The sequence below is a fragment of the Excalfactoria chinensis genome, chromosome 1, assembly GCF_039878825.1.
Source record: "Excalfactoria chinensis isolate bCotChi1 chromosome 1, bCotChi1.hap2, whole genome shotgun sequence".
Lineage (NCBI taxonomy): Eukaryota > Metazoa > Chordata > Aves > Galliformes > Phasianidae > Excalfactoria > Excalfactoria chinensis.
The window spans coordinates 26,810,679-26,827,612 of NC_092825.1; the positions used below are offsets into that span (position 1 = coordinate 26,810,679).

The following is a 16,934-nucleotide window of genomic DNA, read 5'->3' on the forward strand; positions in this document are numbered from 1 at the left end:
AAATAAAGAGACCAGAGAGAATTATGTCTATTTCTTTCAATTTCTGCTCCTTTTCCCTGCCACCCCATCAACTCCTTAATGAAAATGTAGCAGTCAAGATGTTCTATAAAACATATGCTCCACACAATGCACTTTAATCTGACTTCAATCTAATGTAAGAGGAAGGGGGGGGGGGGAGGGGGGGGGAAATGAATAAAAAAGGCTTTCTCACACGAGCAATTTTCACACATTTAATGTAACGGCACCCTAATCAAGTTTACAGTACTTTTTATCTCCACTAGATACTGTGTTTTAAAAGTGTAATGGGAAAAAAAGAAGTGAACAAAACACTAGTTGTCTTTAAAGAACTCAACTATTCAGTTACACGTGTATAAATGCCTCCTTAAGAACTGTGATTTGTACTTTTCACTCTTAGGTTAAAAGAACAGCTTCAGCTGGGCCTTTTCACAAGATATCCAAGATGACAAGACTCAATCACTTCAAACTTCTGAAGGTTATACGAGGACTTCCGTTAACAAGCCTACCATGAAGCAAACACTATAAATAGGAAAAGAATGTGCAAGAGCTCCAAGTAAGTGAGATGCACAACATGTTTCGCAAGCTTGTGTTCTGACAGCAACAAACTGAAGACTGCTGCCTGAGGAAAGCCTGCCTGAATCTCTTCAGTTAGAGTCTACCTAAAACATATCCACTGCAGAAAGCTGTTCCAATAGATAAACACTGGGAGCTTCTGTCCTAACTGAGAAGTTCCCCTTTGGATGTTACCTTTGGTGAACAAAGCAAGCAAAAAAAGGTCACTTTTAGAAGTTATAGGAATTACAGGATGTATTTACTGGTTTGCCTATGACACATAATTACCAAAACTTGTGCGTCTTTTATTCCTGTGACCAAAAAGAACAAACAAAAACGCAGGTATCTGTGAGAAAGTAATTCTGTAAGTTAGTAATTTGTTCACTCTGTTGTCCATACAGTATGAACCAGATAAACTGACTCATGTGCAGGATTGATGGAGTCTGTTAAAATAGCTGCAGAAATCTACATGAATTACAATTTTCAGTTCAATCATATTAATTACACGGAAAAAACTAAAACATCTATTTGCACAGAAAAAGAGTGGAAATAACAGACATTCACACACACCCCAGCATTTTTCCTACTATAATATTGCACATTCCAACAATGTTGCACGAATTACTGGCTTTTTATAAAGACCATGTATGAGGTATTAGTCCATTAATAAATAAAGAAAAATATGGAAAAGCACTTAATATAATGCAATAATCCATTCCAAGTATTTAGTGAACGAAAACAGAACAAGTGATAATACACACCCTTGCGGGAAAGGTTAACATTACTCAGCAAATAGTCAGCTTTCAGTATCAGCTCAAGAAGCAAAGAGTTAAACCTTTCTGATAAGGATCTTTCAAAGCCTATTTATAACACTGCTGTTCAAAAACGCTTATTTTGCTCATGCAATCCATTTGAAAGGTAAATTCCTCTCATAATTTTAAACAGATAGCAATGCGTGCATGATAAACTTACTGAAGAACTTTTGGGTTGACTTCAGTTTATATATGCTAAGAGGTTTTGTTTTGTTTTTTAAGAGTTTGTACTGGTTACAGATGTCCATAGTGCTAAAATTGTTACCCGTTAGCCCTGTTTGTTGTCAGACACCAGCACTACAAAGTATTAGGTGAATATGGGAATTGTAACCTCCAGTTCTGCTATTCCTTTATAAAAAGAATTTACCTTTCAAATTGCAAAGCTGAAAAATCTCTGCTGACAGACAGGTAATAAATATGTCCAAACACAAACTATTTCTTATTTAGACTGCTCCAGAAACACTAGGAATCTGAAAGTAAGCTTATTTGTTTAAGTTTGCCAAAGCACAAAGGAGAACTTAAGTTCAACAAATGGAACTATGGCAACTACAGTGCACACATGATAATATGACAAGCATAAAGCAAGACTGTATTCTATACGCTCTTCTGAATCTTGTTAAGAGATATTTGTGTTTTGGAGGGGTGGAGTAAGACACACACTATGTGCATACACAAACTTGCATACATCAATAGCCCTTAAGCAAGTGAAGGGTTATTCACAACCTCAAGCTACATCACTCTCCTAGCTGATGAACGATCTTAACATGTTTCCTTTTTTGTTTGTTTGTTTTCAAGTTGGAACATACATGCTTTGTTTCTAACAGATTTGCAATGCTGGACAAAATAACGAAGACACAGAGTTATTTCTGCTGCTATTTTGTGCAAATTTTTGAACTTGTAGACTAAGTCCGTATTCAATAAAAACTACTAGTGAAAATCTGGAAAGACATAATAAAAAAAAAAAGCAGCACTTCAGAATAAAGTATCACCACTGCTGGAAATCCATGCACCAGTAACTCAAACATTCCTGAATTGGCATACAAGAATTATATTATATTTCTAAAATTAAAAAATATATATCATATGATGAATTTACTGAGTGCTTACTAAATTGAAATACAAAATTTCTTCTGTTGCAAGATTATCTCTCTCCTCTTTTAAGTAGTTACTGAGGCATGTAGCTCTTAATTGCATGTTGTTTCTATTCTGATAATTAGTTCCATCTATAATTTCTTTATAGCAGTTAAGTGTTTTTAAGAACACACAGTTCAAAGATTTCTTTCCATATTAGCACATAACCAAGGAGAATTATGGAGGTGTTGAAAAGGAGATGAAAAGAAAGGAAACATTATTGCCCAGAACAGTCTGTGTATGTAGTAACCATGTTTCCTCGTCTCTGAGTGACAGTCCTGCAGTGCTTGCTGGATCCATGGAACCTGTTATCAGTTCGCACTGCGTGTCGGTGTGCATTTTCAAAGTCACTAAAAGAAAACATCTTTTCCATATTTTCAAACACATCATCAAACAGTCCACCTCCAAAGGAGAACTCCTGGAAAGAACGTCTTTGTCGATTGTGAGCTTCCCGATGACTTCGGAAGTGATTTTCAAAGTGCTTTTTCGACCGTGAGTAATGACTGAAGAGGTTGTAGTCTTTGAACAGATCGTCAAAGTTGAAGTTAAATGATGACTGATGAAATGGGCTTCCATTATTTCCTTGTCCTCCATGGCGGCCAAACTGATCATATTCTCTTCTTTTGTTCTCATCTGATAATGTTTCATATGCTATTTCCAATTTAAAAGAAAATAAAGTTTTAAAATGTTAATTGCATGCACATAAAGACTAGAACCAAGCAAACACACAGAGCAGCCTTCCCCCACTCCTGCAATGAGATTTATTCTAAGCTAGACTTTAATTGAACGCTCAAGTCCAATCAAGATTAATATTTAACTTCCCAGAATCCAAAATCAGCTGTTTCAAATTAATTACAGCTATTTACTTACAATAATAATAGTTATACTCTGAAGGCAGATTACAGCCTCAGAATGTTTAATTCACATAACACTGTTCAGCTAGCAATAAAGATTACTGCATATATTCGAAAGAAAACAGCAGCAAGATGTGGCAATGCAAAAGACTGAAGGTAAGAGGATGTGTTAGGAGCGCTCCCTAAACAAGTACACTGCCTGCTGCATTCTTAACACAGAAACAACGCTGTGTTTGTAAAGCTATTTGCAGGCAAACAGTAAGCTTTGGCTATGCTGGAGTTAGAATTAAGTGATAAGCTAAACACTAAGGACAAAACAAACAACAACAACAAAGGAAATGAATTAGCTATTTGTCCAAACTCCCAATATTTCAGAAGTTCAACAATAAACCTAAATCATTTGACTGGGTATACCCCAAATGGAATTAGGTTTCTACCTGTTCCTTGGTCCAAAACTACAGATACAGCTATTTTGAGGCAGAAATTGACATATAAAATACTGCTTGTAATTAGAATACGTATTTGGAACACTACCATTTTCATACCTGTCAGTGGCTCCCCAGTTTTTCTATGTAGCTGAACACATACTTCGAACTCCCACTTCCTCCTTTAGTGTGGCTAACAGCTACAGTTCCTAAACAGACCACCCTTTCTTTTGACTACGTAATAATGACTACATTATTACCTTTCTTTCAAAGTAACTGTTCAGTAGATAAGAAGATAAAGCTCTGAGTTTAGAGAAATACACAAGGTGGATGAATGTGTCAAAAGCCTATGGGGAGCATAAGTGAGAACACCTTATTCTTCAGCAAACCTTGTCATCTTCTTAGTTATTCACTTCCACCATATGTGATGTTTGAATCACAGAACACTCATGAAAGGTTCAGGTTGGAAGTGACGTTTAATTTACTGCTCTGCTCAATTAAGTCAGTTATGAGATCAGCCTAGTTCCTCACAGCTTTATTCTCTCAGTCCTGAATATGCACAACTGTCTAGGCAATATGTTCCAATTGTTGTCCATCCCCTAGGTAAAGTTTTGCCTTACAGCCACAATGAAACTCTTGTGCCTGACATCCCTTGTCTTCCCACCACAAGCCATTAAAGAGTCTTTCTGAAGGACTCTTTGTTTGTTTCTTCTTAAAACCAATGTCCCTTTAGGTACTGGAAGGTTTCCATTAGGTCTCCCAGAAACCCCAGTAATCCTGAGCCAGGTCTTATCAGGCAGATCAACGATACAGTAACTAAAGTAAACTCCTAGGGCTAAAGTTGTCCTACTCCCACGTATTTCTGTCTCAGAAGAGACTTCAGCCTAGAAGTGCAATAGGTAGAAATGCATAAACTGCATAAGAGGTCTGCCTACATGCAAAAAGAGGAACAAGTCAGATACTAACACATGACATGTGTCACCACAAAAGTAGAAGTAAAAATATACACATTTTTCCTATCTTATACAGTAAAAACAGCACATTAAGTTAATGTATTTGTTCACAGATATAACTATAGAATAGAATAACAGAATGGCTTATGTTGGAAGGGACCTCCAGGATCACCCAGTTCCAACCCTCTGCCATGAGCAGGGCTGCTACCCAACAGATCAGGCTGCCCAGGGCCCCATCCAACCTGGCCTCGAACACCTCCAGGGATGGGGCATCCACAGCTTTTCTGGGCAACCTCTTCCAGTGCCTCACCACTCTCTCAGTAAAAAAGCAAACAAACAACCAAAAAAATGCCATACCATTTAACCTAGATCTCCCCTCTTTCAGTTTAAAACCACTCTCCCTCTGTCCTATCACTACCTGCCCACATAAAAAGTCAATATACAAGCCATGTGTCCAATTATTTTAAGATTAAACTTAGTATACATTACCTTCGGCAATTTCTCTAAATTTTGCTTCTGCACCAGGACTCTTATTTTTATCTGGGTGGTATTTCATCGCCAGTTTGTGAAACGCCTTCTTGATCTGGCGGTCAGATGCATTTTTCGGAACTCCTAAGATATCGTAATAGCTCTCTGTAGCCAGTATGAGCTCAGTTATCATCAAAATGCAGAGAGCAAATGTGAAGACAGAATGCGTAGTTGCCATTTCTGTGGTTTCTAGAAAGAGAAAATAAACATACCTGAACATGTTATTTCATGTTCCACAGCGACTTAAAATGAGACTGTTAGACACTCATGCTCAGCTTCAGGTCATTTAACTGGTCTAAGTTGAACATGATAAAAGCAGAACACTCATCTAGAGTACAGAGTTCAGACACGCAGGAAACTTCCTCCACTACTTACAGGAGGACTTACTTTGCTCCCATGTTAGACTGTGCTTGAAATAAAAAACACCTACCAAACCTCTGATATAAAGGAATTTATCTGATAAATATCACTGCATATAATAGGTTTACATACCTGATTCTCAATGCATTAACTGAACTAAAAAAAAAAGCAGTTCTCTACACAAGGCAAAATACGGTGCTGTTTCCTGAAAGTTTAATAAGCTAATCTTACAGTCTGAGCATCATGAAAGCTAGCATACTTTAGCTGGTACACAACCCAAACATCAAAGTTTCTTAACAATGTGTATCAGCTACACGAGACAACTGAGCCTTTAAACAGGAAGTCCAAACCCTCTAAACAAAATTCATATACAAGCACACAAAAAAAGTAAAAAAAACCATAACATTTCTAAGAGGTCAAGAAGCTAAAATGAATGTAGCGAGGTCAGAGCAAAAAGCTCACACAAGATTAACGTACCCATGCCCTCTTGAGCATTTATTTGGCTAGCAGCCTGCATGGTATCAAATGTAATGGAGAAGCAGTTGAAACAAATTGTATTTTGATCAGTATATGCAGACACCAAATGGACAGTTCTTTGCCATATTCTTCTTGCATGACACCAGACAGATTTCCAGTGTAAGATGCTTTCCATATTTTTCCACATATTCTTTCCCACCAGTTCACTCATCTGAAGCGTCCCCACCTGGACACCAAGACCTAGACACACATACATCCTTCCCCACCTTCTGTGCTTTCCTTCTGCTTTGCACAGACAGATTTTTGTCTCCTTAACATGCCAGAGACCAATTTTGTATGCACAACACAGGTATGAGGAAACAAAGACATTCTGCTCTATCCTCCTGTGACTAACCTCCTTGTTTCTACTATTTAACACTAAATGGAGCTGAAGAATTGTTTATCTCCTTCATTAAGGACAAACCCATGTTTTTCAGTCTGAAAAAAACAAGTCATTCACTAGTTTTATGCTGTGCACAAACCTCTCCATTAATAATATTCTTTATAAAAATGATACTTCGGCTTCTCTTTCACTACAATTTTACTTCAGGATTTCAGTGACGTCAATCAATGCTCCATTGCTCCTAATTCTACTTAAATTCCTAAGGATTTTCTTCTCTTTCCCCATTAATTTGCAAAGTCAACCAAAAATGAGATATTTCTTTGCATTTAAAAAGATGCTCCTGAAAACCTCTCAAATCTTTTAAGACAGAAAGGAAAAAAAAGCTCGAAAGAACCAATAAAACAAATGAAAATCAAATATAAATGGAACTCAAATGTTAACAGTGTTTTATCTTAAGTCTTGTATTTAGATAATATATTTTGAATTAATCAAAAGATACAGGATATTTTTTCCCCCAGAGAACAGCTGTTTGACATGCAGTCAGCATCTTAGTGGTGCTATTGCCAATTAAGACAAAACTGAAGGCCAGCTTTGACTTCCCACGCCCACCAACCCCAACTATTTCCACAACTGCTTTCATAACGAAGGCTCTTTTAGATACTTAATCAGCTTCTCAAGCAAATGGAAAAGTTTCACTTTCTAGGCTTTCTCCGGTAATTACTTATGAACTCTCAAATCAGTTCTGCATGCTGCTTGGTATTAAGCTTATTCGACAGAACAACCCCCAAAACTACTGTTGGCGAATACTGTTAGGAGCCACATTTTATTTGTGTTCATCTAGCAACAAAGTGGGAGACTTTATGAGCACAAATTTAGCACTTTACACTATTAGATAAGTAACTACAGATCTAAACTGCTATTAAGCTCGGTACGAAAATCACACTAGCGTCTATCAGAAGAACTGCAGAGATAACAGTGCTCAGTTGGTTATCAGTTTACCAACAGTGAGGGCTTCATCCAGGTATGGCACACTGTGCTTGTCAAACACAAAACAGAGTAGCCTCTTCCACCTCCCAATGCCTTCCCATCCTTCTTTTCGAGTAAAATCTCGGTTAAATGCTTACATTCGTAAAGTCTCACCCACTCACAAACCCCACGCACCACCACTCCGACTACGTGAAGTGCGATTTTGATCTTTGCAAGCTATTTTGTTACCGGCAAGAAAGTTCCCCAAGTTTCCCACTGGTTGCCATTAGGAGTAACGCGATGAGTCAGCCTGCCCCGCGGCCAGCACAGCCCCCCTCCAACCCACGGGACTCGGCTTCTCCCGGCCTCTTCCCTCTAGCAGGCAGACCCCGGAGCTGAGGGGGACGGAGCCAGACCCCACCGAGGCGCCACCCCGGGACGCTGCCTCACGGCAGGCTACAGCGGGCGGGCCTACTGGGGGGCGGCAGCCGAGAGCAGCAAACAAACCCACAGCGGGAGGCCCAGCGACCCCATGCCGCCCCGTGCTGCCCCCTGAACGCCTCGTAACCCACTCCGGTCCCTCCTCGCCCGCCAACCGCTTTTCCCCCCTCCGGCCTCAGCACCGCCTTCGCCTCCCGCCATCCGTCCCGCGGCAGCCCGGCAGCCCGCAGCTCACCTCAGCTCAGCGCCGCCCGCACTGAGGCCGCTGCCCCGCGGCGTCTCGCGCCACTCCTGCCCACCAGCCGCCAGCGCGCGCGCAGTGCGCACCTCCGCACCCCGCCGCTCGTTCCTACACGAAGCGCTGCGCCATTGGCTCGCCGCTGCCACGTGACGCGGGGCTCTCACCGGGCGGGGCATCCCGTGTGTCCGAGGGGCGGGGCGGGGGCCGTTGTCCCCGTGACCGCCGCCCCCCTGCGCCCCCGCTGCCGCCGCGCGGATGGTTCCGGGCCGGGTTCGGCCGCGCCGCCATGCCGCGGTATTGTGCTGCGTCCTGCTGCAAGAACCGCGGCGGGCAGAGCGCCAGGGACCAGCGCAAGCTCAGCTTCTACCCGTGAGTGAGCGCGTAGGAGGAACGGGATCGCAGAGCCGCTCCCGGAGGGGGCGAGCTGCGGGTGGGCAGCGCTGGGCGAGGTTAGGCCCTGAGGAGAGCGAGAAACCGAGCGGGGCCGGAGCTGCGGGGGGAGACGCTCGTACTTACAGAAGGGATGAGAGGAAGGTGTCCAGGTGCCATCGGCGCTGTCACAGAGAGCAGAGATCAGCACCTGCCCCTCTGCTCTCCTCCTCCTGAGGAAGCTGTGGGCTGTCGTGAGGCCTCCCCTCAGTCTGCTTTTCTCTGGGCTGAAGCAACCTAAGCGCACTGTTGATATGTATTCAGCTTGCTGTCAACCAAGACACCCAAATCTCTTTTAGCAGGGCTACTTTAAACTAACTCAGGGTCTGTTGTGATAGAGCGAGGGGAGATGATTTCAAGCTTAAGGAAGGTAGATTTAGATTAGACATAAGGAAAAAGTATTTTACAGTGAGGGTAGCGAGGCACTGGAACAGATTGCACAGAAATGTGGAGGATGCCCCATCCCTGAAGGCTTTCAAGGCAAGGCAGGATCAGGCCCTGGGCAACCTGATCTAACTGTGCATGTCTCTGCTCATTGCAGGGAAACTGGAGTAGATAACCTCTAAAAGTCCCTTCCAACTCTTAAGGTTTCTGTGATTTTGACTTGTAAGTTTGTTGCAGTGATTGTTATTCCAGGATGAGGAAGGCCGTGTAGGAATACCCACAGGAAGACAGCTTTGAAAAGGGCTTTCGCTTCAATTGAAGGAAACTACATTGCCTTGAATGTATATAGTGCATGATTCAGCAGTATATGTAATCAGCATAGAATGATCATGAAAGCGAGTGGAAAGAAATTATGTTGCTTTGGCAAATGTGAATGTCACATGGATGATCAAAACAAGTTTGAGTTCTGGTACATATTTGTATTCAAACATATGCGACCAATATAAAGATGATTCCAAAAACACAGCTGTTTCCTGCAGCCATTGAATTGTGCTGTGTTATGGGTAACACAGTCTTGCAGAAGAGGTGCTGCGACTCATTCATACCAGAGAACAGATTCAACCACTGTCACTGCAGGTTGTTTGTTTCCTGATTTGAAGCTGCCTGATGGTGCGGAAGGCAGCGATTGCTGTGTTGCAAGGGTTCTGACAAAGGAATCAAACACTCTCAAGGCGTTCTCAAGAGGCAGTGAGTGCTTGGTGACATCACCTTCAACTGAAGGAAGTCATCCTCTTTCTGAGAAACTTGTTTGGGCGATGTGGAAGCGTCCCAGGCTAAGCTTTGTTACTCATGAGACATGCACTATAATGTATGTAGTGTTGCTACTGGGTGCACGTAATCTAAGCAGACAGAAATTGGAAAGGCTGAGCTTCCCACCTGTTCTTGAGAGGTTATCTTGGTTTTGCTAGCATTGTTCTGTGCATTCCTGTGTATTCTCTGAGCCAAATGGACCATCAGCTTGCTCTCTGCTCTTGGTAACTTGGGAATTTAAATGGCAGCAAATATAAAAGTTGGGGTAAGAGTTGAAGAACTGCACTTTTATCCCATAGATCTCAGATATCATTCTCTCAAAATCAGCTAAGTTTGCAAGTTTAGGACATTCGTGGGCCTGCAGAGGGGAGTTATTGCCACATGTGACCATTGAGGAAACCCATAGGCTCAGAAATGCAATGGTTTGCCAAGAGTATAGAATTTGTGTGGCACACCCTTGCCATTCCATGCTCTCTCTCCAGTTTTGCATGCATACCTCACCTCTGAACAATTTTTTTGCACACTAAATTTGGGTTAATGTTACTGTGGTCTATTAATGTGTGGTAGTAAATAATACTAGAAGAATTGTTTGCTAATTAAAAGAATGAATCATCTATTTAGATAGTAAAACTGCTTTAATGAAGCTGTAGGCACTTAATATGTGAATGTTGTCCTTCACGCTGCCAGTATTTGATTCTCTTTATGTCCTGCAGTTATGATCAGGTCAGGTTTGATGACCCAATGAATTTGTCACTTATGATGTCATTTACTCAAAAGCATAGATTTATTTTTTTACAGTTATTATTGTTCATGACAGATCTGCTGAGAAAGACGTAGGGATCATGTTAGATGAAAAACTTATCATGTGCCAGCAGCACTGGCAGCTCAGAAGGCCAACTGAATCAAAAGAATAGGGGGAGAGAAGCGATTGTCCCTTGTCTACTCTGCACTTGTGAAACCCCATGTGGAGTACTGTGTCCAGGCTTGGGACCCCCAGCACAAGAAAGATGTGGAGCTCTTGGAGTGGGTCCAGATGAGGGCACTTAGATGATCACAGGGCTGTAGCACCTCTCTTACAAAGTCAGACTGAGGGAGCTGGGCTTGTTCAGCCTGGAGAAGAGAAGGCTCTGGAGAGACCTTGTTGTAGTCTTCCAGTATGTAAAGGGAGATTATAAACAGAAGGGAATCAACTTTTTACACTAGTGGACAGTGGAAGTACAAGGAGGAATGGCTTTAAATTAGAAGAGGAGTGATTTTGATTAGATGTAAGGGGGAAATTTTTCACTCAAAGGATGGTGAGGTGCTGGAGCAGGTTGCCCAGAGAGGTTGTGAATACCCCATCCCTGGAGGTGTTCAAGGCCAGGTTGGGTGGGACGCTGGGCAACCTGATCTAGTGACTGGCAATCCTGCCCATGGCTGTGGGTTGGTGCAAGAGCTCATAGTGGTCTGGATGTTTGTACTGCCATTACCATAACAACTTGGCTTTTCATGTGTCATAACAAGCATTTAGTTTCTCTTGAGCTTTTGTATATTGTTATTCATTGAGTAAACTACACATCTTTGCTCACTTTGTTTTAATTTAATTCTCTTTCCAACATAATTTGACTGCTTGCATATGCTTTCAAAATCAGTTTTTTATATATGTGTATTTCAATAACACTGAGTCGTCTTCATTTTCAAGTAGGTTAGATGGTTGCAAAGCTAGTTATGGATTACACAACGTTGGGTACTGAACACTGAGAAAGCTTAAGTTTTGAAACAACATGGAGAAATGTTTTGCGTTGGTGTGTGTTTATGTTTTTAACAGAAGTTAAATCCTGCAGTGGAAATATTATTTGCATTTCTAAGTGATTCAACAGTCATAAGTGCGATGTATACTAAGGGGATCTTTGTTAAATAATGGAAAAAATAATAATAACAAAAGTTTTTGATGCTTAATTTGTATAGTAAGATTTGAAAAAAAGCAAAGCTCTACAAATAGTGTTATTGGAGTAAGGACGAGACCGTGCATTTTCTTAGTGAAATCAGTATTTCCTGACATCAGGGGAAATGCTTTTTGAGCAAGCATTACAGAATTGAGACTTTGAAACACATTGGCCTGAAGATCTGAAGGTCTTGACCAGCAGAAATCAATAGAAATTCTGCTGGACTCTTAGGCTGATATCCACATTTGGTTGAATAGAGGGTTAACATGTAAGTGACAGTATTTTCTGGGGGAGGGAAGAGCTGGATTAAAATGAAAAAGAAAGGAATCACTTGAATTCCCTGAAAGGAATTCAAATAAGGAAGGACAGCATTGTAAGAAACAGTAAGATACTCTTTATTTTCTTTTTAAACATAAAGAAATTTTCAAAAACTAACATTTTTTTGCTGCCCTTCCCATCTGTTTTAATAAAGATTTCCACTTCATGATAAAGAGAGACTTGAGAAATGGTTGCGGAATATGAAACGCGATGCGTGGACTCCAAGCAAACACCAGCTTTTGTGCAGTGATCATTTTACCCCTGATTCCCTCGATGTGAGATGGGGTATAAGATACTTGAAACATACAGCTGTACCAACAATTTTCTCTTCCCCAGATGATGAGGTAATGTGTTCCTATCTTTTTTATGATACTGTTCATGCAATAATACATTCTAATTATTTTTAATATAATCATAATTTATTTAAAAAATAAACATCTCTCCGTCAAAATATTTTGTTAATGAAAGTGACATGAAACTAGCACATAATTCCATAGTGTAAAGGAAAAACAGCTGCTTTGACCAGAGGTTCAGTATTGTTTATAACTGGACATTGAAGAAATATTTCCTTTATGAAGAAAATAATTTCCTATGAGAATATTGTAAATATCTATTTATTGTTCAATTATTCCTTATGATAAAATGCTCTTTTAAAGCCTTCTATGAACTAACTGTACATAATCACTGACTTCAGAATGTTTTATTTTCAAACTCCATGTTTCTTTTTCCTCTTAATAGCCTCTCAAACACTTGTAGGCTACTAAAGATATGCTACAAAGGCTGTTCCATCTGGCCTGTGAAAAAATACACTGAATAATATTTTTGCTTCAGTGACTGATGTCAGAAAGCTTGTTTGGATACTGATCTTGAATCATGTGGTGATTATAGTTTACTGTTCTGCGAGTTTTTCTTTTTATTCTGCTCTTGGTAAGTTCAGGTAAACGGCCTGACTAAAAAATAGTTGCTGAAACAACTTTGCTGCACCTGTAAAGCAATAATTTTCTACTGTGGATCTTTAATATGCATGTATTGAATACAGTGTTTCAGTCATAATAAGGAATGGTAATCAGTCTTGGGTGTTTTTCTTGTTCCATGGTGTGATTTTTTTGTTTGTTTGTTTTTGTTTTGTTTTTTCTTCTCCAGGAAAAAGACTCTTCTCAGAACAGCCCACAAGGGATAAAGAGAGAGGGCCTGGAAGAAAGCACTAAAAATGTAGAGTCCAAGAAAGTACCTGTACCACTTGAACCAAAGAAAAGTTCTGTAACTGCAGAAAACCCAGATAAAAAAGCAGAAGTAATTTGCTCAGCTGCATTGAGTAAATCTTTACAAGTGCAGAAACCACAACTTGAAAACAGAGAAGACTTTGAAGCAGAGAGTATCATTCTTGATAATTCATCTCAGCAGCATATACATCAACCTGAGCCTGTTTTAATGGCAGCAGCAGTCCAGAATGTGGAAGCTACTGATGTTCGTGCTTCTGTAGAAGTTCCAGTAAGTTGTACGGCTACAGTCTTGCAATTTTCTGACCCTGACTACTTAAATTCATCTCTGAAAAATACTTTAGGTTCAATGACTGACTATTCACTTGAAAATCCGAACTCTCAGGTTGTAGGCTGTTCTGTTGAAGTGCAACCAACAACTGAAAATGCAGTTTTGGTCAGTACAGTCGCGCAAACTATTGAACAGTTCGATGGAGGTGAGGAATCTGTCATTGCTATCATCGTACCGGCGGAGAGTCCAAAAGAGCCTGAAATAGTAAACGGATCTTTCCTGCCTATTAAACAAGAATTTCTTGACACAGAAGAAGTGGAAACAGATAATTCTCTGCATATGAATGCATATAATGGAATTGAAATATTACAGACTGAGCATTCATACTGTAAGCCAGACATAGATAGAGAGCACCTCTGGCAAAAAATTTCGAAGCTCCACTCAAAGATAACTCTACTTGAAATGCAGGAGGTAAAAACATTGGGGAGACTCAGGTCCTTGGAAGCTCTTATTGAACAACTGAAGCAAGAAAACCTGCTTTCTGAAGAAAAGCTCAAGATAGTAGAAAACTGCTTCACAACACTTGAAGTGACTATGATACAGTAAAGGCTTTGAATGGTTCTTCTTAAGTATCTTTTTAGCCTCTTTGACTGTCCTTTTGTACACATTCACTTTTGTTTCAGTCATGATACTTTAAGTATTTAAAGCAAACTGTGTGAACAGCAAATGTTCTTTAAAATGTTACATCAATCACTGCCAGTCTTAGCTGGTAGACAGTTGCCCATAAAATATGACTTACAAGTGAGTTTTAAAAGAAAAACAAAACCTGTTTGTTTTAAGTGTATGAGGTGAATCAGTAAAAGTGAGTCAAGCTTTTCCAGGTGCAGCCTTCCCTGAGACATGCAAGTTTTGCATTTGGGGCAGCAGCATTAGGATGGACATCATAGCTGCGTAGAATGGACAGTTATAAAGCAGATGTTTTAAAAAGACAAAATTGTGCTGTTTCTCTTTCAAATGAGTATAGAGGCATGTACTACACATTGTCCAGTGGAGCCACCATTACTCTTTAGTCTTCTGTCCGTCTTGTGTTCATTGATAGCTTTTGTATACTTTGACCCTATTAAATTTTTCTTCAATAATTGCTGTGTCCTTTCATTTCATTTATTTTAGTTCAGTTTTGTTTTTTTTTTCCTGAGATAGTATTATTAGAATTCTGAGAAATGCTCAAAGTCAAAAATTTCAGGTTTGGCAAGGATCTTGGTGATAGCAGCAAAGTTTATTCATTATTGCAGTACTGGGTGCACACTGCCTATTGGCAAGGAGGAAATTGCGCACCAGTCAGTGAAACTCATTCCGTTATATACTCCAAACCCAATGCAGGTAATGCTCACCTGGTGCTCACTCATTGGTTGAGCATCTCAGGCTCACAGTTTCCCAGCACTGTTGTTATGATACATTTCCATATAAGGTCTGTTACCAACCTGTTGTTTTTTGGTATATTTTGTACTTTATCACGCTCCTATCTCTGTGAGATTCATTCTGTCCTGTGCTGGGCTCTCCCTCCACCTTGCATACTTGCCTTATCTTGTACCTGTCTCAATTCTACCCAAGTCAGAACACCCCAAAAATTGTCTTTTTACTCTGTTCAGCAACTTCCTTAGTGGGAGAAAAACAACTTACATAACTGTTTCACAAGAGGGTTTATAAGTTCAGTGAAAGCCTACACTACATACAGGAAATACTGGAAGCTTCTACTGCAAAAACACAATCTACATCTCACAGAATGAACAGATCTTTCTCCTCTTTTTGGAATGTTGGAATATTCTACTCAGGTGGAAGGAAATGCCTTTGATAGTGACTGTTTTATGATTAAAGAGGAAAGTTGTGAATATTCAGTGAGTGCTGTCCACTCAGCTTTGATTGTCATGAACTGTTTCTAGCGCACAGGACATGAATGTATTGGAAATACCCAGATGATCTGTTTTGAGGGAAATGAACTTGCTTAAATACTGCTTATTCTGTTAGCATACCAACCCTCAAGACTTAGAATTTAACATGCAATATCAGAGTTCTTCAGGGACTTCTAGGTACTTCCCTATATTCAGGCATCCTCACCCAACACCAGTTCAGTATAGGATTGATCCTTGTATGTTCCTCTGCAGTCAATTGGCTGCATTCCCTGTCAGATGCATTCTGCAGTGTCCTGGGGAATTTGTTTTAATTAAGCAACTGAGGATCAAGCAGCGTGATTTACAAATCTTGATAAAACTAGTCAAATGTCAGAAAAATTCCTGGTATCAATACTAAGAATGCTATTTGTGGGATAGATATCCTTAAAGCTGGGGAAAAAGAAAAGATATTTTCCTTTTTTTAGGGTGTTTATTGGGGATGGCAGAAAAGTTCAGTATCTTTAGAAACACTCACCAAGCCTAAAGATTTCTCCTTTATAGGGTGGTTTGAACCAATGAGACCTGGGTGGACATAAATAGCCCCCCACACACAGCTTTTTATGCCAGGTAGACTCAGGTGAGAAAAGCTAGATGTAGGCCTTAATAGCCTGTTACCCTAAATGCTACCCAAAGTAACTGCAGCTCTTTTAACAGGCAGGATATTACTTGCTTTATTTTTCAATGGTCTTTTTTTAAAAGGTATTTAACATTAGAATAGATGTTAAATAGCATAATGTTCTATTAGCCACGTGTTTTCAAGCAGGACTTTACATATTTAGGTTAAAATTTACCATTTTTTTTTAAATCCTGCATTTTTTGTCTCGTTCTCTGTCAGATCATGGTGCATCTCATCTAGGTTTGTGGCTTCTGCAGCAGGAGCCAGCATTGCATATTTGATTTACAATAAATAAATAAAGCCAGAGATTGAAAACAAGATCATTTTGTATGCAGTCCTTCTCAGGACCAGTGCTGTGGTGATAAAGAGGCTGAAGCCCACCACAAAACAGTGTGTAGCTTGAAGGTAAACCAGAACTTGCTGTTGCAAATTTACTCTGATAAATTATTTTGGGCTAAGAACTTTGTATATTTCGGAATGAATTCAGTATTAAAGCTGACTTTGCTTACAAGAAAATATAGCTAGGGTTTTAGCTTCGGCAGTATGCTGACACTGACTTAAGCTAATCATTATAAACAATAAATGTACTTTGTACGTGTACTATGTTGGAAATAGGCACATGTCACTAATTAAATGCTATATGCATGTCTTGTTCTCAGTGTTTCCAGTTCATAAAGCTGTATAAATTATTCCACTAAACTTTCTGGACACAAAGGGGCTACGTTATTCCTTGAGATCTCAACTGATCTTGTATTAGTAATGTATCAAACTTACCTTGATCAAAATCATCTTAATTATCTTTTTAATAACTTTATGTTTGCATCAGCATTTTTTATCTTCTGATTACCTGTTTTCACTGATGTAGTTACTTT

The 16,934-nt window shown here is 40.0% G+C and overlaps 2 protein-coding genes across 2 annotated transcripts; one reads left to right on the forward strand and one right to left on the reverse strand.

Moving 5' to 3' along the window:
- Positions 1-216: 216 nt before the first annotated feature.
- DNAJB9 (DnaJ heat shock protein family (Hsp40) member B9) lies at positions 217-8,270 on the reverse strand. The gene is made up of 3 exons (XM_072347336.1): positions 8,135-8,270; positions 5,235-5,462; positions 217-3,164 (listed from the first exon to the last, which is right to left on the reverse strand). Exons 2-3 carry the CDS (start codon positions 5,449-5,451, stop codon positions 2,731-2,733), a joined length of 651 nt encoding a protein of 216 aa, XP_072203437.1. The 5' UTR covers positions 5,452-5,462; positions 8,135-8,270; the 3' UTR covers positions 217-2,730.
- Positions 8,271-8,280: 10 nt separating this feature from the next.
- THAP5 (THAP domain containing 5) lies at positions 8,281-16,709 on the forward strand. The gene is made up of 3 exons (XM_072347321.1): positions 8,281-8,509; positions 12,161-12,350; positions 13,150-16,709. The coding sequence occupies exons 1-3, from the start codon at positions 8,427-8,429 to the stop codon at positions 14,101-14,103; spliced, it is 1,227 nt and encodes a 408-aa protein (XP_072203422.1). The 5' UTR covers positions 8,281-8,426; the 3' UTR covers positions 14,104-16,709.
- The last annotated feature ends 225 nt before the right edge of the window (positions 16,710-16,934 follow it).

Excerpts from the sequence above, each read along its gene's own strand:
- DNAJB9 (XM_072347336.1), bottom strand. The coding sequence starts at position 5,451 with ATGGCAACTACGCATTCTGTCTTCACATTTGCTCTCTGCATTTTGATG. Across the intron at positions 3,165-5,234 it reads ATTTAGAGAAATTGCCGAAG|CATATGAAACATTATCAGAT; the intron begins GTAATGTATACT and ends AATTGGAAATAG.
- THAP5 (XM_072347321.1), top strand. The coding sequence starts at position 8,427 with ATGCCGCGGTATTGTGCTGCGTCCTGCTGCAAGAACCGCGGCGGGCAG. Across the intron at positions 8,510-12,160 it reads CGCAAGCTCAGCTTCTACCC|ATTTCCACTTCATGATAAAG; the intron begins GTGAGTGAGCGC and ends GTTTTAATAAAG. Across the intron at positions 12,351-13,149 it reads TCTCTTCCCCAGATGATGAG|GAAAAAGACTCTTCTCAGAA; the intron begins GTAATGTGTTCC and ends TTTCTTCTCCAG.